At 41.1% G+C, this 23,523-nt stretch overlaps 1 protein-coding gene across 1 annotated transcript; it reads left to right on the top strand.

Moving 5' to 3' along the window:
* The first annotated feature begins 1,878 nt into the window (after positions 1-1,878).
* On the top strand, positions 1,879-21,786 carry LOC126985571 (apolipoprotein D-like). The gene is made up of 6 exons (XM_050840719.1): positions 1,879-1,901; positions 16,142-16,353; positions 16,752-16,876; positions 17,287-17,378; positions 18,833-18,940; positions 20,868-21,786. Exons 2-6 carry the CDS (start codon positions 16,204-16,206, stop codon positions 21,011-21,013), a joined length of 621 nt encoding a protein of 206 aa, XP_050696676.1. The 5' UTR covers positions 1,879-1,901; positions 16,142-16,203; the 3' UTR covers positions 21,014-21,786.
* The last annotated feature ends 1,737 nt before the right edge of the window (positions 21,787-23,523 follow it).

Below are 23,523 nucleotides of genomic sequence, written 5' to 3' on the forward strand. Positions count from 1 at the left end.
TTGTGTTTATTTGCTTTAAATAAGGTTACTGAATACTTGTATAGTTCAAAAGAGTCAGTTATTGTAATTTGGACCAAAATTTCTTTTTAAATTCTGTATTTTTTGTTTTTTTTGTTTTTTTTGTGGTCAATAAACTATCTGAATCTGAATCTGAATCTGAATCTCTGTGTGTGTGTGTGTGTGTGTGTGTGTGTGTGTGTGTGTGTGTGTGTGTGTGTGTGTGTGTGTGTGTGTGTGCGGGCGCGCGCGCGCGATGGATAATGACTTTGTCTTTGGGGGGAGTGGGGAAATGAGTAATGTGTGTGTGTGTGGGGGGGGGGGTGTTGGGTAGTGACTTTGTCTTGGGTGAGGGGGGAAATATGTGTATGTGTGTGTGTGTGTGTGTGCGATGTGTAACCACATGTCGGGAGATAATAAGTCTGGATAGTTTTGTAAGTATACGGGAAAAAGAACATTGGGGGAGGTGTGTGGGAGACAGCATATGGGGACCACAGGGAGCATATATTCTACGCAAGGCTAAATAAGTGTGCAGACAGACCGAGCTAGCCATGCGTGGTGCCAAGGTCATGCATCGTGCAGCAGGTAACCCCACGGCTGGCTGGCCAAAAATGTCGCGTCTTCCTGTGTGCAGTACCTTGAGTATCACCATGACGCTCCATTCACACACTCTCTCTCTCTCTCTCTCTCTCTCTCTCTCTCTCTCTCTCTCTCTCTCTCTCTCTCTCTCTCTCTCTCTGTGCGCATTCTATTACTGCTTGTGTGTGTGTGTGTGTGTGTGTGTGTGTGTGTGTGTGTGTATGTGTGTGTGTGTCGCCTCTAGGTGCACTCTCTTCCTGGAAATCCCACACAATTAGGAGTCTGGTGTGTACCCGTTATATAAGGTCTTTCTTCGTCGCTTTTTGCTTACGTACTAGATTATGACAACTATAACAGAGTGTCGAGATGATTCTTTTTATGCAAATCTTAATGTGTGTAGTATTAAGTAACCCTACAGAGTTTTTCTTTTCTTTTCTTCTTCTTCTTCTTTTTCTTCTTCTTCTTCTTCTTCTTCTTCCCATTCATACGCATTTCATTCTTGCTCTTCTTCTTCTCATTCATACTCTTTATCTTGCTCTTCTTCTTTTTTTCTTCTTTTTCCTTTCTTCTTCTTTTTTCCTCTTCCTCTTTTACTTCTTCTTTTTCTTCTTCTTCTTCCTCCTCCTTTTCTACTTCTTCTTCTTCTGTTTCTGCTTTTTCCTCCTCTTCTTCTTCTTCTTCTTCTTCTTCTACTCTTTCTTCCTCCTCCTCTTTTTCTTTTTGTTCTTCTTCTTCTTCTTCTTCTTCTTCTTCTCCTTCTACTACTACTACTACTACTACTACTACTACTACTACTACTACTACTACTACTTCCTTTTCTTCCATTTTTATTTTTATTTTTTGTTTGTTTAAATAAGTAGTTTCAAATTTTAATGGTAGTAATAGCATGTAGTAGTAGAAGTAACAGTAGTAGTAGTAGTAGTAGTAGTAGTAGTAGTAGTAGTAGTAGTAATGGCAGTAGTAGAAGTTGCAGTAGTTGTAGTAGTAGTAGTAGTAGTAGTAGTAGTAGTAGTAGTAATGGCAGTAGTAGAAGTAGCAGTAGTAGTAGTAGTAGTAGTAGTAGTAGTAGTAGTAGTAGTAGTAGTAGTAGTAATGGCAGTAGTAGAAGTAGCAGTAGTTGTAGTAGTAGTAGTAGTAGTAGTAGTAGTAGTAGTACTAGTAGTAGTAGTAGTAATAGGGGTGGTAGTACTAGTTGAAGTAGTGGTTGTACAGGGATCAAAAAATACGTAGTCTGGCGGTCAGCGGCATCCCCAGTATTACGCAAGGAGCTGTATATAACAAGCCTCACGCATTTGCGAGGTCTTGAAGTTTCTTGGCTGGGGAAGGTGAGTGTGACGTGTGTGAGTGTGTGTGTGTGTGTGTTTGATCTTACTTATCGTTTTAGATTTAGAGGCTTAAATCAAACTCATAACATCCTGTACAATTTTATCGTGATTTCATAATTTTTTAAACATTTTTTAGAAAACACTTCTTATTCAAAGACATCGATTCATCGAATATTCGGTTGAAAATTTATCTTCCTATTTCATCATTCCCCTCCCCCCCACCCCCTTTTTTTTTCTTTTTCTTTTGCTCGACCCACGGCACAGGTTATTTTTCTTGAGGTCTGGTGGTCAGCCCCAGCCTGTTAGTGGTTTACATAGACTTACATAGAAAATCAGACCACACAGACCCCATGGTCCAGACTTGGTGGTCTGTCCTTAAACCTAAGTGATTTTACATTAATCAGAAGACTCCAAAACGTTGGTTTTCTACTCTAGTTGATATTAAGTTGAAGGAAGTGACGGTCGAGCTTGTTTTTGAAGGAGTCAATCGTGTTACACTGGACCACTGATGGTGGAAGCTTATTCCATTCTCGCACTACAACGTTGGTGAAGAAAAATTTGGTGCAGTCTGAATTTACTTGTCTACATCTGAGTTTTACGCCATTGTTCCTCGTGCGCAAAGTGTCATCGATCATAAACAATGTTGATCTGTCTACATTCGTGAAACCATTAAGTATTTTAAAACATTCGATCAGTTTTCCTCGGAGGCGACGTTTCTCAAGAGAGAACATGTTAAGGGTGGAAAGCCTTTCTTCGTAGGATTTGCTGCGCAAGGAAGGGATAATTTTCGTTGCCCGACGCTGAACACCTTCTAATTTAGCAATATCCTTTGCATGGTGGGGAGACCAAAACTGTACCGCATATTCCAAGTGGGGTCTGACTAAACTGTTGTAGAGCGGGAGTATTACATCTTTATTCTTATATAAAAAGTTTCTTTTAATGAAGCCCAACATTCTGTTCGCTTTATTTGCTGCATCGATGCATTGCTGTGAGAATTTGAGGTTTGACGCGATTTTGACCCCCAAGTCCTTGACACATTGAACGCTTTTGAGTTTAACGCCGCGCATTTCGTAATCGAACTTCTTATTCCTCGTTCCAACTTGAAGGACCTGGCACTTGTCTACGTTAAAGGGCATCTCCCATCTATCCGACCAAGCTGAAATTTTGTGCAAATCCTCTTGGAGGCTTTGCCTGTCTTCGTCAGTGAGAACCGAGTTACCAATCTTTGTGTCGTCTGCAAATTTACTAATGCGGTTATTGAGTCCAACATCCACGTCGTGCGGGCAAGTCCTTTATAGTGGCGCCATTGTTGTTTAGCTCATGCTAGAGTATTATATCATAGTATATAGGCATTCTAATTCATGCTTCTCCCCTAGAAAATTTCGCTTAACTCTGGAAACAGGAACACACACACACACACACACACACACACACACACACACACACACACACACACACACACACACACACACACACACACACACACACGCACACTTTTTAATGCTCAGTTTTATAACCACGCCTGACTTCAATGATTACATCCTGACGATTTCATTAACAATGGTATGGTTTATAAAACAATGTATGATTTGAAAAAAAACAACAATTCTGATACTTAGAAGACAATAGAATGGGGAGAGAGAGAGAGAGAGAGAGAGAGAGAGAGAGAGGGGGGGGGGGAGAGGTAAAAGTAAAAATGGAGAGAACAAAGGGAGAAGAAAATAGCAAAGACGAAAGGGGAAGGGAAAAAGGAAGAAAGAGACAACATTGGAGGAGTGGACGGGAATGTGGCAGGAAAGACAGGTAAAAAGGAAGGAGAGGAAGTAGCAAGGCCATGCAACATATCACGTAACAGGAAACTTTACGACACAAAAACACATCATGTCTCACCATACTAGCGTTGCCGAATTATCGTACACACCATATTGCATTTTCGTAGTTTCTGACATATCTATAGCAAAACAAACAAACAAACATCAATAAATAACAGTTTCAACGCTAACTTTAATATTCTTTCGTTATTTGTGTAGGTACGAGAGTTTGAGGCTAAAAAATAATGAATACAATGTGGTGAATACGATAATCTGGCAACGTTGCACCATACAAAATAAAGAAAGGGTGCACGTGACTGAGCGGAAGTTGTGAAGGTTGAGGAGGAGGTTGTGGGGGTTTGAGGAGGACGTCGTCGAGGGGAAAGTGGAGTTCGAGAGGGAGGTTTTGTGGTTAAGAAGGATGTAATGGAGGTAAAAGAGGAGTGTCTGGGGGTTGAGGAGGAGGTGGTAGTTGTTAGAGAGGTGATTCTGTAGGACGGGGAAGATTCTATGGAGGAAGCGAAGGATGTGGAGATCAAGGAGACAGTGAATTCTGAAGGTGATTGGTCTGAGGAGGAGGTTTTGGACGTCGAATAGCAGGAAGTGGTAGTTGAGGATGAAGTTCTGGAGGTCGAGGAGGAGGCTGTGGAGGTTAAGGAAGAGGATATAGAAATCGAAGAGGTGGTGGTGTTTTACGTGGACGCTATGGGGTACAGTCGAGGCCACCGTCCCCTTAACACCTGAGCTGGGCTCTTTGTTTTCTATTTTTTTCAGTTTTTTTACCTATTCATCGTCCATATCCACCTCACTCCCCCCCTACCTCCCTTCCCTGCCCCTCCTCGTCCCCGTCTTAACCCGGTAGCAGCGACGGGCCAAATTTGTGGTTTTACCTTGTAGCAGCGACGGGCCAAATTTGTGGTTTTACCTTGTAGCAGCGACGGGCCAAATTTGTGGTTTTACCTTGTAACAGCGACGGGCCAAATTTGTGGTTTTACCTTGTAGCAGCGACGGGCCAAATTTGTGGTTTTACCTTGTAGCAGCGACGGGCCAAATTTGTGGCTTTACCTTGTACCAGCGACGGGCCAAATTTGTGTCATGATTTAAACCCCCCAACATAGATGATACATAAACTCATCACAAATGCTTTGATATATATTATGAAGTGGTTTCTGTGAGTGATGATTTTTTCTCATTTTTCTCGCTTAGAGGAACCATTAAGACACATGATCCCCGCTGCTACCGGGTTAAGGGGCTTTCACACATACACGATCTTGAACGCGAATTTGTTTAGCAATCGGGCAGTGTTCTTTACTGTCGTTTTGTTACCAGACATTAGTCGGACAGGAATCATCTTCTGAAAAAAATGTTAAATTCCAATCTCAAGATTAATCGTTATCGATCGTTCGAATACCGGGCAGCTGTCGGGCTGGCATCATTATGGTTGTGCAGCTTCCGTCCAGCATTCGGGCAATACTCGTACAAGCGTAGTGCCAAAATAATCCACACCCCTGGGACGGGCCAAAGTGCACCAATTTCCGACGATACCAGAACGAATCAGTCTCTCTCTCTCTCTCTCTCTCTCTCTCTCTCTCTCTCTCTCTCTCTCTCTCTCTCTCTCTCTCTCTCTCTCTCTCTCTCTCTCTCTCTCTCTCTCTCTCTCTCTCTTTTGCCCTTTACGTCAAAAGCTATTTGCAGCCCACTGACAGAACACCTAGAGACAGTAACGTTGAACATTTGTGCGTGCAAGTAGACATTGCAAAAATTAATTTAAATATATCCGTCACCTACAGGACTCCGGGGCAATCACTCGAAGATGATCTAGAACTGTACAGTGTTTTAAGGCAGTCGCTCAACTTTTTAATAACAGCGACTCACTGATATTTGGAGACTTTAATCTCCCTCATATTGACTGGGTGACACCGTCGGGTACAGAACGCGAGTCACATAAAATGATCAAATTTTTAGAAGAAAATTACTTTAGCTGAACCAACTAGACAAAATAACATACTAGACCTTATTATTGCGACCCAGGATAACCTAGTCAGTAATTTTACGGTAGGTAAATACCTCGGTTCCTACGATCATAAATTAGTGCGCGTCGACATTAGAGCTCAAACAACAGTGACTGAAAATAAAGTAAAGGTGCCCAATTTCAAAAGAGCAAATTTCGTAGAAATCCGACAAAAACTAACAGAAATACAACTATCAGATGATGGCAACGTAGATGAAGTCTGGCTAAGCTTTAAAAATCATTTACTCTCTCAGCAGAACACATTTTTTCCATTGTGCGAAAAGCGAAGTAACACTAATAAAAGCCCACCTTGGTTTAATAGCGAAATTAAACATTCGGTTAAGGAGAAAAAATTGTCTTACAGGCTAAAGAAAGAGCAAAGCACGCCCGAAAACAATAGACTTTATCATGAAGCCAGGCGACGAGTAAAAAGATTAGAGATCAGGCAGAGCGTAGATATGAAGAAAACATTGCAGGCAACTGTGAAAATAATCCGAAATCCTTCTTCAGTTATATAAACAACAATAAGGCGATCAGAAGTGGAATTGGACCTCTAACAAACAGTGACGGTGAGCTAGTGACTGACAGCCAACACGTTGCGAACTTATTAAACAAATACTTTTCCTCGGTGTTTAATGCTTGCATTCTTCCCACCACTACCACCAACACCAGCGAAGACAACTGTACTAACGTAAATCTCGAGCATGCATTGCCTAATTCTGTAATAACTACCGATGAAGTCCTAAAAGCTCTTCAATCACTTAGAACAAATAAAAGTCCCGGACCTGACAAAATATATCCTATACTGCTTAAAGAAACAAAGAGCGAAATACTCTCCTCTCTCACAACCGTTTTCAATATGTCCTTGCGACATGGCATCGTCCCTTCGGATTGGAAAAAGGCTAACATAACACCGATTTTTAGGATAGGAGACAAAAAAAAACGGGTAATTACAGGCTCATTACGTCTAATTCAGTTGTAGGAAAGTTACTGGAGAGCATAATTGGAGACAAAATTGTGAGTTACCTTGAAAGTCACTCATTAAGGGGGGGTTGTAAAATCTCAAATCCCATGTTAAATTCCCTATGTTCTAAGCGTATCGCCTCTTTTATTTACGGGCCGATTTATTTTATTCAACAACCATTTTAATCAGAAAGGGTGGGAGAGCAACGTTTGCTATTGGTAAGTTTTATACAATAGTAAAACATGTTTTGTGAAGTTCGCTAAAATAATAAAAAAAAGTTTGACATAAATATTTTTCAAAAATCAAAATCAAGTTCAAAAAATTGTTCCGATAGCAGATCCTATTCCCTACACATACTTTCATAAGCTGCAACAGGAGATCTGTGTACAACAAGAAGTGCAACGGAGGAGATATTTTTTAAAGAGCAAAATCATAGTTTTGAGATATCAAACGATGAAGTTGAAATATATTTTGTACTTTACCTATTCCAACAAGGGACTTGAAATCCACAGGATACATACATCAGGATATGAAGAAAAAAGAAGACACGGTTTCCTTAACTTACTTTCATTGGATGTGTACACATGTTGCTTTGTTTACCCATGGTTAGGTGTTTTTTACGGGGTCACAGATACATGTACTCGAATTTGACCATATTTCAAAGTAAAAACCAGTCTTCTACTGTGTAAAATCAATAAAATATAATTCTATAATTCAAAAGACATCTGAAGCGGATACAAAGTGTTTTGTTGGATTTATGAAAAAAAAATATATATATAAATTGATTTTCACTGATAAATACGAAAATATATTAGTGACTGCTAAAATTTTCCATTTTCTTTACTAGTGGTATGAGAGAACCTAAGAGTATCATGACAGACCATGAAAAAAAATCCTAAAATTAAAAAAAAAGGGTGAAAACATGGATGGCAAACCAGTGGCGCTCGCGGAAGCTCATTGCAGGAGGTTGCGTTGCATGTTGCATACCATTATAGTATTTTTTCATCATATTCAAAATAAAGAGGAAAATTCGCAGAATCTCATAAGCCAAAAAATATGAAAAAGGATTCTTTTCAGGCAGATCATTTACAACCCCCCCTTAAATGTAGACAAGTAAATTCAGACTGCACCAACTTCTTTTTCACCAACGTTGTAGTGCGAGAATGGAATAGGCTCCCACCTTCAGTGGTCCAGTGTCACACGATGACTTTTTTTTTAAAACAAGCTTGACCGACACTTCCTTCAACTTAATTAATATTAACTAGAGTAGAAATGCAAAGTTTTGAGCCATCTGATTAATCTAGAATCACTTAAGTTCAAGGGCAGACCACCTAGTCTGGACCACGGGGTCTGTGTGGTCTGATTTTCTATGTAAATCTATGTAAATCTCTCTCTCTCTCTCTCTCTCTCTCTCTCTCTCTCTCTCTCTCTCTCTCTCTCTCTCTCTCTCTCTCTCTCTCTCTCTCTCTCTCTCTCTCTCTCTCTCTCTCTCTCTCTCTCTCTCTCTCTCTCTCTCTCTCTCTCTCTCTCTCTCTCTAATGTATTCCACGTATTCAGAAATATGTTAATAGAATCATACGCTATAGTTATTAACTAAAGGTGTAAACCATACAATTATTATAAAATCAGTTACTATAAAAAATAACTAAATATCCAAAAAACAAAAATTCAGCTACATACAATTAGGTCTTTTTTCTTTTTACATGTACGGTCACAGCTGTCTGAAGAACATCCTCCAACGCCCCCACAGTCATTGCGTGCGCTGCTTGGTTATAATCTCTCCGGGTGCTGAATAGCAATTCATCAGAAATATGCTTCCCCGACGGAGGGGATACGAATTTGCAGTCTCTTCATTCATATGGTTGTCCACCAAACAGTCAACTGTTCACAGGATCTGCCCTGTTTAACCCTACAGGCCTTTGGAGACTTCTTATGTTCTTGTGCAACCGCTCCTTGTCCCCGGAAAAATTACTTTCATCCTAAACAAGGCATAAACCTAAGCCTGTCATGATTGCAAGCTCACTATTAACCATTGCATCAAAGGAGCGGATAGTGTGTGTGTGTGGGGGGGGGGAGGGGATTCGATGTTCAGCAATACTGTAGTTAACACGCTTGGCTTACAACCGAGAGATCCCGGATTGATTTTCTGAACGGAGTGAAGACGGAATGGCAGTTTCCTTACACCTGTCTAATTACATCTGCGTCCTTGCCCTCCCAGAAGTGAATCGGTATCGTGTATCAGTCGGGAGTTGCGTTCCCAACCCACGGGGATGATGCTGTGGCAGCACACATACATCCCTTTCCCTCATGTCCACCATCAACACAGGCGAATCACCGGAGATGAAAACCCAAGGCCTTCGAACCTGGTATCCGAGAGAGCGCGCGCGAGAGAGAGAGAGAGAGAGAGAGAATTACATAGATACCCAGACACACAGGCCCTAAGGCCCAAACTGGGTGGTCTGTCCTAAACCTAAGTGACAGTTGTTATGCGGCCACCATGACGTTGAAACTTACCTAGTGAACATTGAGATGGAGGAGATAGCGGTCAAGATTATTCTTATACGATGCAATCGAGTTACATTGCACCACTGATGGTGGTAATCTGTTCCAATCTCAAACGACAGCATTAGTGAAGAAGAATTTTGTGCAATCTGAATGAAATTGTCTACATTTGAGTTTAGCGCCATTATTTCTCGTTCGCATCGAATCATCCATCACAAACAGTTTGGTCGGATCCACGTTGGTAAAATCGTTAAATATTTTAAAGCACTCCATCAGTTTTCCTCTGAGGCGGCGTTTTTCAGGAGAAAACAGGTTTAGATGTGACAGCCTTTCCTCGTAGGGTTTGTTTCGTAATGAAGGAATCATCTTGGTTGCTCTACGCTGAACACCTAATTTAGCAATGTCTTTCGCATGATAGGGAGACCAAAACTGCACGGCATACTCCAAATGAGGTCTGATGAAACTGTTATACAAAGTTAGTATAACATCTTTATTCTTGAATGAAAAATTTCTCTAAATCAAACCGATCATCCTGTTTGCTTTTTTAACGGACTCGTTGCACTGCTGGGAAAACTTGAGGGTAGACGCGACTGTGACGCCAAGATCTTTGACCGAGTGAGCGCCTTTAACTTTAACGCCGCACATTTCATAGTCCTTCTTTATATTTCTAGATCCAACCTGCAGAATCTGGCACTTGTTTATATTAAAAGGCATTTCCCATTTTACTGAACAATCTGATATTTTACGCAAATCTTCTTGTAGGGTCCACCTGTCACATTCCGTAAGTACCGCATTGCCGATTTTCGTGTCGTCCGCAAATTTACTAATGAAATTTTTGTGACCAAGGTCAATGTCGTTGATGTAAATGACGAAGAGAACGGGTCCCAGGACAGAGCCTTGGGGGACACCACTAGTGACTGGCATCCACTCAGAGGTCACTCCATTTATTACAACTCTTTGCTTTCTATTGCTTAGCCAGTGCTTGGTCCATTCGTAAAGCTAACCCCCGATACCTATTTCCTTGATTTTATGAAGCAACTTGTAGTGTGGGACTTTATCAAACGCCTTTTGGAAGTCCAAATAAATAATATCAAGTGATTTAGAAACATCATAGACTGCAAAAAGCTCGTTATAGAACGTCAATAGATTCGACAAACAAGATCTGTTGTTACGGAAACCATGTTGCGAGTCCAGGATTAGCGAATTACACTCTACGTAGTTAACTACTTTATCTCGAGTAATTGTCTCAAAATAATTTACCAATAATTGAAGTTAAGCTGATTGGCCTGTAATTATCCGGTAATTTTCGGTCGCCTTTTTTTAAAATGGGTGTTACGTTAGCCATTTTCCAATCACTAGGAACGATACCATGGTACAAAGACAAATTAAACAGCATTGTTAAAGGTCTGAGTATCTCTCTTGATATTTCTTTAAGCAATTCTGGATATATTTTATCAGGTCCTGGACTTTTGTTAATTTTAAGTGACTGCAGCGCTTTGAGAACCTCATCTGTACTGATTTCAAAGTCAGGGAGGGTATGACTGGGATTTTCAATAGTGTTAGGAACAGCAGCAGTATCGGTAGAATTACTATTAAAAACCGAGGCGAAATAAGAATTTAACGTGTTCGCTATGCGTTGGCTGTCTGTCACGATATTGCCCGAATTATCTGTTAATGGGCCAATCCCACTTCGAATCTCTTTTTTGTTGTTTATATATCTAAAAAACTTTTAGGATCTGACTTGCAATTTACCGCAATGTTTACTTCGTACCTCCGTTTCGCCTGTTTGATTAAACTTTTGACTTGTCGTCTTGCTTCGTAGTACCGTGTACTATTTTCGGTAGAGTTATCGGTTTTCTTTTGCCTATATAACAAGTTCCTCTTTTGGAGAGCAAGTTTGATTTCATTATTAAACCACGGAGGATTTTTAACTTTTCGGCGCTTTTCACAAGATTGCACGGATTTATTTTGTTCAGTTAGTAATCGAGCTTTAAAGTCTTGCCAAGATTCTTCGACGTCGATGTTGGATACTAATTGAAAGTTCGTTAATGACTGTCTTATTTTTCAGAGAGAGAGAGAGAGAGAGGTATTAAAATTGAGTTAGTAGCCATAGTGAACGTGAAGTGAAAGTTGTGGTTGCCTTATGCATGGACGCTTCCAAGCAACCAACACACACACACACACACACACACACACACACACACACACACACACACACACACACACACACACACACACACACACATAAACACGATTACGGGACTCGGTGGCTGAGTGGTAATTTTGCGGGCACGGTGTCCTGGAGAACCAAGTCTCACTCACCGCTAAAAGCTGATAATTTTCAGTCATCGCCGAGTTGACCCAGACTACCCCCATGCTACCCTGAAGACCACCTACTAAGGATTTCAGAGGCTGTGCGGCCTCGTTTTTTGGGAATAATATCGTAACGAACAATCGTATCGGTACGAGATTTTGCGACAGTGTATTTCACACACTGCCTTAATTTTGAAGGGTATCGCCAACCGCCACAAGTAGAGAATAAAGGCACTTGTCCCTATACCAAGAGGGTAAAGTCATCAGTGTCAGGCAAAGATACGAACACAACTACCAGAGGCTCCGCCCACCTTGTTCCTCTTCCCTCCATCTCCGCCTCCTCCCTCTCTCTCTCTCTCTCTCTCTCTCTCTCTCTCTCTCTCTCTCTCTCTCATGTAGCTTCGTAACTATAATGAATGAAAGGCATGCATTAATTGTAGTGGCGTTATATACTCTTTCTAATACTGATAGGCATCCTTTAAATAAAGTTGAGAGTAGGGTAACGTGTTACTTACATAGCCTAATTACCTCCGTAACTATTGGTAGCGTAGTGGTTTGGTGGTTTATGGTGTACGTTTTCGTAGGCTATTGTAGCATGTACCTACTGATAAAAGTAATGGTGCTCTTATCGCCAAATTATAGTGGTGCTATTAATTTTATTGTCAGGGAAGAGCTGAAAGTATGGTAACGGGAAGAATTGCGAAGGTATAAAATGTTTGAGGTAGTACTAAAAGTGAATCACTGAGTGTGGATGAGGGACACTGGGTTATGAGGCTTATATTAAGGAACTTTATACAATATAAGTGATGGCAAGGACACTCTTGGTTTACTAATGGGCCTGTCACACCTTAACGTTTTAGAGAACGTATGGCTAGCGTATGGAAAACGGTGGCACACGCTCAGCATACGCTTGAATAAGTTATGGGTACGCTGCTCCATCGTTAGGGTACGTTGAAGTACGGTGGCGTACGGTGCCGTACGTCGTCGTACGCAGGGACAGCGAGAAGTTTTTGAGCATGCACAAAATTCTCGACGTATGCCAGCGTGTGGCCAGTACGTTATGCATACGCTGGGGATAAGTTAAAGGCACGTTAGGCGATCGTTATCATTCGTTCTCTGATCGTTCCTCACGCGTTGTATTCATTAGTATAATGGACAGCGTGCCCAGAACGCATTGTTGTCGTGTTTGTAACGATCATTGGACGTGTAGCGAACGGATGTACACCGTGTTGGACGTGATGGCAACGGATGCAAAACGTACATCACGCGCTGAGTACGTTCCCCGATCGTTGTCTTATACGCTCTGCATACGTCGACAACGCGCCGAAAAACGAAGAGTTCAGCGTACGCCACCGTTTAACATGTTTACCATACGCTAGCCATACGTTCTCTAAAACGTTAAGGTGTGACAGGTTCTTAAGGATACAAACAAGAATATTCAAGACTTTAATCTTCTTCACAACTTAACACGAAATCCCCATCATCATCACTGTCACAGTCAAGGTTAATAACGAGAGGATCGACACTTTCATGGATATTATCCGTTGTCCAGTAGTCGTCCTCAAAGCCGCGAGTCAAAGTCAGGTGACGAAGAAAGGTAGCAAAAAGGAAAACAACAAAAAACAAACGAGAGAGAAACAAATACAAGCGAGCAATCGTTCTACCATCAATCATGGTAGTCATCATTTACCACCTCACCCTACTCTCACATGTCATTACGTCCACGGCCCAGATGTGTATCACTATGCTCAAAATTAAAGTCCCAGTATCACATCAAGCATGCCTTAATTGAAAAAAAAAAAAATCATTCTCGAGTATGTATGTATCTTCCAGAGAGAGAGAGAGAGAGAGAGAGAGAGAGAGAGAGAGAGATTGAGGGAGAAGGGAGGAGGCGGGAGATGGAGGGAAGAGGAACAAGGTGGGCGGAGCCTCTGGTAGTTGTGTTCGTATCTTTGCCTGACACTGATGACTTTACCCTCTTGGTATAGGGACAAGTGCCTTTATTCTCTACTTGTGGCGGTTGGCGATACCCTTAAAAATTAAGGCAGTGTGTGAAATACACTGTCGCAAAATCTCGTACCGATACGATTGTTCGTTACGATATTATTCCCAAAAAACGAGGCCGCACAGCCTCTGAAATCCTTAGTATCAACCTATTAGACTATCTATGAGTACTACTGGAATCTCACACACGAACCCCCATCCCCTCTGCAGTGCGGGAAGTGTCCGCTCATTGTCAGCGTGGCTGGATTCTCAGCCTGCCAGGCGGCAGCCCGACATAGCAGAGCTGTAATTCACCACGGCCTGATCACGAGCTGCACACCTCATCGCCAACAAGTACCTTCCCGATTCGAGCCAGTTCATTATAGTCGATATTTGGGTACTGCCAGGACTTTCACACACCACGCACCTCGACCCCTGCGCTAAGGGGGACAGTAACCACTTCTTGTCAGCGGAAAAATCCCGGCTATAGCGGGGCTCGTTTCTCAGCCTGCCAGGCCGGAACCTGACAGGATGCTTTATCCCCAAAGGCCTAAGCTATCGGAGCGGTGTGTGTGCGTGTGTGTGTGTGTGTGTGTGTGTGTGTGTGTGTAAGAGAGAGAGAGAGAGAGAGAGTATGTATATGAGATGGAAATATTAAAATTGAGTTAGTAGCCATAGTGAACGTGAAGTAAAAGTTGTGGTTACATTGTGTGTGTGTGTGTGTGTGTGTGTGTGTGTGTGTGTAATTCCAGGAAGTGTCATCATGTGTAAATACTATGAAACTTTCACATAGTTAACCTTATGATGCCTGAGGTAATCCACCAACTTTTTTTTACTTTTTTTTTTTTTACATATAGTTATGGAGGAGCAGCAGCTGAGTGTAATTATAGTGAAGGGGAGGAACACGCGATGGGATCCAGTTAGTCGAGCAGGTTGCTTGGAGCGCCAGGACGAGCAGTATCTAAGTAACAAGCAACAAAAGTGTGTTAGCATGTTTAAGATCTTATCATCATGTTGCTAATGGCACAATGGAGAGAAACGTAATGTTTGGTTTTGAGAAGTGACGAAAGAGGAGTAAAACATTATTAACTATATTATTTGAATCTACGAAATGAAAACTGTACGTATGTTGCTTTTTCCTACTCCTGTTTCACTGTTACTGTTGAGTATTTAGATCATTGTAGTAATTTAATCCATTTCAATTAAAGATGTTAAAACAATATATATATATATATATATATATATATATATATATATATATATATATATATATATATATATATATATATATATATATATATATATATATATATAATATATATATATATATATATATATATATATATATATATATATATATATATATATATATATATATATATATATATATATATATATATATATATATATATATATATATATATATATATATATATATATATATATATATATATATATATATATATATATATATATATATATATATCACTTCACAGCACTCTGTCCCAGAATAGAGGCCAGTCAGCAAACCAATGGTCCTTGCAGGAATCCCACGGAGTCGCAGGAGATCTTAGAGTGCCTCGCGATACACTGAGTCAAATGTCTTCTTGTGATCGACACAGGTTGCAAGCATCCCCTGTCGAAACTCGCGTCGGCGCTCAACCAGTACGCAAAACGTTAGGATACGGTCAGTTGTCGACTTACCAGGCGTGAACACAGACTGTACAGGTCTCTGTAGTTTCAGCAGCTGGCTGCAAATTCGCATCAGCAATAGATGGGTCAGCATCATGCCTGGCACACTGAGCAGCATAATACCACGATAGTTCTTGCAGTCCTGGAGATCCCCTTTCCCTTTTCATATAGGGACGACCAGCCCTCTCTTCCAGTCAGGAGGAATAGTACCAGATTATCATACGGCAGGCAAGACTGCATGCAACCCGCGGATCATGGCTTCACCTCCAGCTTTGAGCAGCTTCGCGTGCACTGATGTTCCAGATGCCAGGTGCCTTTCCACCCCTCAACTTTGCCACAGCCTCTCTGACCTCGCCCAGAGGGCGGGCTTTCGTCGATGGATGGATCGGCCTCTGCCGATTCTACTATTCTTTAATAATCGATCGATAAAAATTCTGAGGACATAAGATTTACTGAACATTTTATCGTATTGAAAAGTTTACATTTACTCTCTCTCTCTCTCTCTCTCTCTCTCTCTCTCTCTCTCTCTCTCTCTCTCTCTCTCTCTCTCTCTCTCTCTCTCTCTCTCTCTCTCTCTCTCTCTCTCTCTCTCTCTCTCTCTCTCTCTCTCTCAAGACCTAAATACTTCAATGGCTTTCAAATATTCATCAAATCAGACGAAACTGTTTAAATATGACGATGAAACATTTGGAATGAAGAATGTAAGCCTAGAACAAATACACAGACATCGTCGTTAAGTATATTGCTCTAGATTCTAAGTTTTTCATTCTTCACTTCCGTGTACCTTTGCTTCGTTTTAATTTGACTATATGTTTAAATGCACGGTTGTTATTGATTGAGTTTTATTCGCAAAACCTGTCTAGCTCGTAAGCTAATAGAAGTAACGAGAGTATCGCGGTTAGTCTCTGTGTTTCAAATTATTAGAATTATTCTCAAAATTGTAGCAACGCCTTTGAATCTGCAGATTCGAAAGTGATCTTGGGCATACTTCGGCTTGTCATCGCGCTGCAGCAGTCTCCAGGGGCTATGATGTGTGTGAGGCTAGCAATGTTCCTTGTGTTGGTGGGCCTCGCTGCGGGACAGGTGCCGAATGGGGTGCTGCCCTTCATGCCTCGGCCACCAGCCACGGGCCCCTGCGCCGTGGTACCTGTCGTGCAGAATTTCGACCTTCACAGGGTGAGAAGTGTGTCCGTGTGAGGGGGTGGGGGTGAGGCTGTTGGTGTGCGTGTGCGTGTGCATGTGCATGTACGTGTGGGTGTGGGTGTGGGTGCGAGGGGGAAGGGGGTGCGGGAGGGATGAACCTGCGTGTGAGCATGTTTCCGTGTGCGTGCATGTGGGTGCACGTGAGCGCGCAAATTTGTGCGTGTGCGTGTGTGTGGTAGGAGTACTAATACCAGCAGAATTAGTACTAGTATAGCCGTAGTCATTGAAGTCAATATATATATATATATATATATAGAGAGAGAGAGAGAGAGAGAGAGAGAGAGAGAGAGAGAGAGAGAGATGCCATAGCCATGTTACCACTAAAGAATAACATTCCACATCAAAGAACAAATATTTGTCTGTTCCTTCAGTACCTCGGCCGCTGGTACGAGATCGAGCGCTTCTTCGCCCCTTTCCAGACTGGGGACTGCGTGACGGCGGACTACGGCCTGCTTACCAATGGATCCGTGTCTGTTGTCAACACGGAGGTGGTAGAGTGAGTACAAAGCAATTTTTCACTTTTGTGATAGGCCTTCTGGTAGACAAAGATATTTATATCTATCTATCTATCTATCTATCGAGAGAGAGAGAGAGAGAGAGAGAGAGAGTTGTCATAGGAGAATAGTCAAGCCAGCCATGAGGTGTTCAGCAAGAGGTGAGGGAAAAGGAAGCATAGGTGCGTATTAAGAATTAGGAAGACTTAGAAACTTCACAGAAGAGACCGAGTAGTTAGCCACATGAATGAAGTATTGTTGCTACTTAATTATTACTGTTATGACAAGATTTCGATGTTTACGAGAGGTAAAAACATCTTAGATACGCCAATGACCCTAGAAATATAGTTTGCTGATCCTCAAACAACTCGTATGTGTCTTCTTAATTAGAATACCATTATTTGCCTTGCAGAGGTGAACTAAACTCCGTGAGAGGGTTTGCAACACTGGGACCCAATCCATTAGAGGGAAGGCTGGTGGTCCAGTTCCCTTTTTCTTCTCAAGGTGAGAATAAGGTCAACTTTTTAACTGTGAAACAATGAAATTTTACGAAGATACATTTGCCAATACGAATACATTAACATCAGCACTCATATCAGAAATATGGAACCCAGAATAGGAAAGCAAGCTTCATGAGGTGCAAGCGGGCGTTTTAAGACATCTCACCCATCAAATTTGACCATTCTTTTCCGCTGTTCCAGCTGTGCAGTTTAGCTGACTTTTTTTTCTTTTTCTTTATCTTTTCATAGATAGAAATAAAACCATTCGATGAAATCAATATTTGTCTTATATTTATTGGGGTTGATTCTCGTAATTGTTTAATATTACGGAGAAATTTTTATATCAAAAGTGATAACAGGAGCGGTTGATACGATTAGACCGTCTTGGCTATCAGTTCGCCTCTTGGCCGCTTGAGACCCCCAGTGTGCTCGGCAACGGCCACTCTTTAGCCTTTGTTTACATATACAACGTTCTTTACACCACCGTTTTACAGTTTCGGTGTTGCCTACCGTAGCACCTTGTATGTAAAGCAATTATTTTAAGACCAGAAGTCGAAATCCCCCACTTTTAGAACGGACACACATTTAACATAAAATTAAATCTTACTAGAGATGCGTGTAAGCAAAATACAGCCATGAGTGGAATATTCAAAGACAAAACATCTCACGTTGCCTTTTGCCGTTCATGAGTAAGACACGGACCCGCGTACATTCGGCGCTCAGTAGTCTTATTTACCATATATTGACTAAAACCTTAAAACCTACGAGCAATGGGAAAATTATTTATATTCCCATCCAGCAGGTACCGTGTTTGGATATTTATCTCCAAACAATAGATCCTGTGTGTATAGCCAGCACGGTCTATTGGTGAATGGCCCATATTCTTATTGTGAGTGAGTAAGTGCCAGCTGACTATCTTCAAGAAGATGCAAATGTGTTAATATATTGAAAAATATCTGCTACAGATTACTTCAATATGTTTCTACAAGGGAACACAATACCAAAATACGAGGAAAGATATGTACCTAGACGATTAATTAACAGCAGACTGACTTACGCAAGAGACCACAAGGCATGCACGTGGGCGGCAAAGTGAATAAACGGGCCACTGGCCGGTCCAGCAACAACAAAAATGTTGGGTAGATTCGTAATTTGGTACGCTTCATTCTGATCAGGAAAAATCTCACACATGGAAATTGAGATGGAATAAAGTAATATATTTGTTGTCACTATAATTTTAAAAAGTTGATTTTTATACCTCGCTTAAATATTGCTGTATATTATGGATATATACAATGAATGAAAGCTTTCTAAGTGGTTCTGAGGAGATTGCTGACGATGGGGTAGGCAGATACTTTTCAAATATTGTGAAGGATACATTTGTGCATTAGAGTTCTTCAATTAAGCCTGAAAAATGAGAACCAAAGGCATATAAACTTGAAATTTTTTTTTTTTCAGGTTCATTTTCGCCGGAAGGCAAAACAAACTATACGGTGGTTGCCACGGACTACCACAACTATGCTCTTGTCTACTCTTGTTCTACCTTCGGTCCTGAAAACAAAATTGGTAAGTGATGAACAATATTGTATGTATGCACTTCCCGACTGACTGAACACAACTTTGAAGTTTCTTCATTCGTCCAACAACAGCCAATAAGGTGTAGACGTTTATCTAAATTTACCTTATCAAACATACATAAACTTATATCATCTAACATTTATACCATGTAACCATTACGTTAAATCCAGATAAGTTGGTAGTGTGCACCTCGACAATGGGTCAGACTATACAGTGCTCTGAACCATCATGACATCTGGTGGCGGTCCGGGAGTTAAGTGGCCGATACTTGATATATTTTTCTATCCAAAACCAGCTAAGGCTGAGTGTTATCATAATCGACACCAGGTTGTCACTAACAAAACAGAGGGTTCTGATATGCTAATGGATGTATAAGGAAGATAGGTTGGAAAAAATATGATATTCAAACGTAGATTATATTCTTCTGAGGGTGATTTCTTAGGAAGTATTTTTGGTTAATTAAGATTCGTTTAAGTACCGTGCCAGTATCTCATTACCTACCTTATGAAACATCACTATCTCTTCATATATCTTTTCTACAAACCTTCAACAGTCATGGAAACGCTTTGAAAATCAATTCAAGGACTTTTTTTACTCTTGAAAATAGAGAATAATGTTTACAGCGCGTCGCCTCCTCTGGCGACGGCCGCGGCGACGCTGAAGCCGGTATTGCGAAATACCTCCTCGCTGAAATAAGTCACATGTACATGTGGGGGTCAGAAGGGGTCGAGGGGCGCAGCCCCCGTTAGTAGGTCGTAAAGTTCGGTTGGAGTAGTTTAAATATGCTCCCCGACCCTAAACCCTCTGCGAGCTATTTTGCGGCTGCGGCGGCTGCAGCGTCACCGCGGCAGTCGCCAGAGGAGGCGACGCGCTTTTGTAGACCGCCCCTATTTTCAAGAGTAAAAAAAAAGTCCTTGAATTGGATTTTCAAAGCGTTTCCATGACTGTTGAACTATAGAAAAGATATATGAAGAGATAGTGATGTTCAAAAATGAATTATGAGATACTGGCACGGTACTAAAACGAATCTTTACTATATTTTATTAGGAGAGTTTGTGGAAATATTGCCTTCATATATGCACAAATGTGATACCTCACTCGGATAAGAAGAATATAATGTGCATTTCTTGATAGGAAGAAGCAGGTAGACACCTGCCGAAGTGGACATCAGCTACTCCCGGTGAGGTATATACGGGAGGCGAGGGGGTACTGAAAGCTTATCAAAGACCCTCCCGTGTCCTCACTTTCAGTTTCTCTATTGTCTCACTAACATCAGAGGTAGCTAAGCAAGCTCTCCAAGGACAAATTGTCTCATTTTCCACACCAAACTACCTATACGCAGCAAAAACACAATTTCCTCAAAACTTATCTAAATTTAAAATTTACTGCGGAACAGAAACTAAAAACTGCCTCAAGTCCCCATCTGGAAAGAGGACCAGAAATACCCAGATCAAACTCCGCTCTGATGCCAAACTAAGAATGTGTCTGGATAGCTCTTGTAACATTTTCTTCATCAACGAAGATTCTTGTGCTTCGCTGTAATTTCTATTAAAAAATCGGACTTTTTATTTTTGCTGGTCTTGCCTTGTGCTTCTTCCTTTACTGTAAACAAGAAAGATAATTTCGTTGTTCGTTACTTGCACTCGGCACACGCCTCTGCCGATCAGGCGGCCGTACGCGGGGCCCCTCCCGGGAAGTGCCGGCAGGCGATAGCCGGCCTATGAGATTTCGGTAAGTTTGTTGCCGATACCTTGACCAGGGATGTATCTTTAGCATTTCTGCACATCAGTTACTTACTTGCCAAAAGGAATGCACGGAAAGGGGTGCCGAGCGCCAATATCTTTTTCCGAGATGGAGCGGACTGTGTGGTAGTATACTATCTTCATTAACTTAGTGTTCCCTTCTTCTTTCTCAGAGTTCTCGTGGATCTTGTCTAGGACGCCCACTTTGCCGCCACAATTCGTCTCTGCTCTGAAGGACTGGGCGTCGCAGGTGAACATCGACGCGGCGCGTTACTCTCCCCTCAGACAGGACGCCTCGTGCCTGCGCCGTCCGCAGTAACGCCTCGTGTCCGCCAGTAGACCCAAGAAATGGGCTGTGTTCTCCAATTCCTACGCACACTTTCAATTAGCATTTACATCAGAAAGAAAATAAAAAGAATAAATGTAAAAAAAAATAAAAAAAAAGATTGGCACTTTCTTTGGCAATACTTCAATTCTTATACCGAATGTAAATTTTCAGTTTGTTTGTTTGTTTGTTCGTTAGATGCCACTACTAACTGTAATGGTGCGTACCAATCATGGAAAATTTATTAAATGTCAGATTATCTTCCACCACATAATTTATGAATTTATAGAATTTATAGAGTATTCATTTCAGACTATCATATACGGAAACATGAAGCTCTGTAATGTCCTGTCATTACGATACTAAAGTAATACATCATTGTAATATTAACAAAATTAATTAGCACAACTAACAAGATGGCTCCACGATAAAACTGGCCAGCGACATAACAGGCTGGGGCCGACCACCAAACCCCAATTAGATAAATTAGTTTATCACTGAAACAATAACATCATGACCTTGGTCACGCCATCCGTGCTTCCAGTGAAAATATCGCGCTGCCCTTAGCATACCTGTCACCCGTTAGGCGTGACCACACATAAGGATTGATGAGAGACGTCCGGTTTATGTGACTTTTTTTAATAATTATATGTAGTTCTTAATTTTGCATGGCAATTGAGTGTATTAAAATGGACAGCAGAAACACACATGTATGATTTTTTAGATACCTAATACGAATATTTTTTTTAAATAAATACCTCATCATTTATATGCTTTTCCTTAGATATTTTCGTTTAATGGTCATTAAGAATGTATTTCCCCCGTGCCAGGAAATGCGTTATCTGGAGAACAAGAATGACCCAGAATTCTTAAGACTTTTGATCCTCTTTTTCGTTACAGAACGCTCTTTCTTGCTCAAGTGACGGGGGTAATGAGACGAGCCAACACTTTCTCTTTTTATACTCAATCCTAAAGAAAAAATAATCAGTGAATTAATAGGGACATACTTCGTGCAGGACAGGTCGCCTCGCCAACCCTACAACATAAAACCAGAGCTTTCCCCGGGCAAGTCCTTCCCATCGTAATAGGCCATGGGCCAGCATAGTCCCATGCACACCCATCCCCCCTCTCCCATGGCAGTCTGGCTACTTTTTTGCAGATGGCCAAGTACAGTGTGTACACAATGCAAACTTGACCGGTAACAGTGTACGACCTGGGATGCACTACCTACTCTTAGTGTAATTTCACAAGTACTGTCACGCACTCATGCGATCCATCATCAATCAATTTCAGTCATATCACCAGTGGCGGATCCAGGGGACAGCCCCCTAGGACCTAAATTGCGCCCTTTCAAATATTCACTGAGATCTGGAGGGTATCATTCATGTGAACACTACTACTAGCCTTTTAAATATAATGATGATAATAATAATAATAATAATAATAATAATAATAATAATAATAATAATAATAATAATAATAATAATAATAATAATAATAATAATAATAATAATATTATAAGAAATAATAAAAACACAAAAAAAATAAAATAAATTCCGAAAATTATCGTATTTATTAAAAAAAAAAAAATAAAAAACGCGCCAAACGGCGCCAGATGAATTTGGTGGATTCAAGTCCAGTAACGGATCCTGCCCACACCCCTACCGTACGGTACTCCCAGCGCCCAGCCACACAGCCACTCAGTTGTCGCCTCGTGGCCGTCGTGGGCATTCGGCAACCTGGGCAGATCACTGAGGTCAATACACTTCACAAATAGGCATTTATATATATATATATATATATATATATATATATATATATATATATATATATATATATATATATATATCTATCTATACATATATATATATATATATATATATATATATATATATATATATATAGATATATATCTATATATATATATCTATATATCTCTATATATATTACTTCAGAGGACACGGCTCAAGGGCAATAAAAAGAGTACAAAAAAAGCCCGCTACTCGCCGCTCCTATAAAAGATAGAAATAAAGAGTAGCCAAAAGAGAGGTCAATTCTCTGGTGTGAGATGCATACACTCTGCGTGAAAGAGGTTAAGTCATAGGCAGGAGGAAATACAGACGAAGGAAGGCTGTTCCAGAGTTTACCAGTGAAGGGGATGAAAGAATGGAGATGCTGGTTAACTCTTGCATAAGGGGTTTGGACAGTATAGGGATGAGCATGAGTAGAAAGTCGTGTGCAGCGGGGCCGCGGGAGGGGGGGAAGCATGCAGTTAGCAAGTTCAGAAGATCTGTCAGCATGAAAATATCGGTAGAAGATAGAAAGAGAGGCAACATTGCGGCGGAATTTAAGAGGTAGAAAATTGCTAGTTAGAGGAAGAGAGATGATGAGACGAAGAGCCTTTGACTCCACTCTGTCTAGTGAGGCTGTGTGCGTCGAGCCCCCCATCACATGAAATGCATACTCCATACTGGGACGGACAAGGCCCCTGCATATGGTTAGCA

This window comes from Eriocheir sinensis, chromosome 59 (genome assembly GCF_024679095.1).
Source record: "Eriocheir sinensis breed Jianghai 21 chromosome 59, ASM2467909v1, whole genome shotgun sequence".
Lineage (NCBI taxonomy): Eukaryota > Metazoa > Arthropoda > Malacostraca > Decapoda > Varunidae > Eriocheir > Eriocheir sinensis.

Excerpts from the sequence above, each read along its gene's own strand:
- LOC126985571 (XM_050840719.1), top strand. The coding sequence starts at position 16,204 with ATGATGTGTGTGAGGCTAGCAATGTTCCTTGTGTTGGTGGGCCTCGCT. Across the intron at positions 16,354-16,751 it reads AGAATTTCGACCTTCACAGG|TACCTCGGCCGCTGGTACGA; the intron begins GTGAGAAGTGTG and ends CTGTTCCTTCAG. Across the intron at positions 18,941-20,867 it reads CGGTCCTGAAAACAAAATTG|AGTTCTCGTGGATCTTGTCT; the intron begins GTAAGTGATGAA and ends CTTCTTTCTCAG.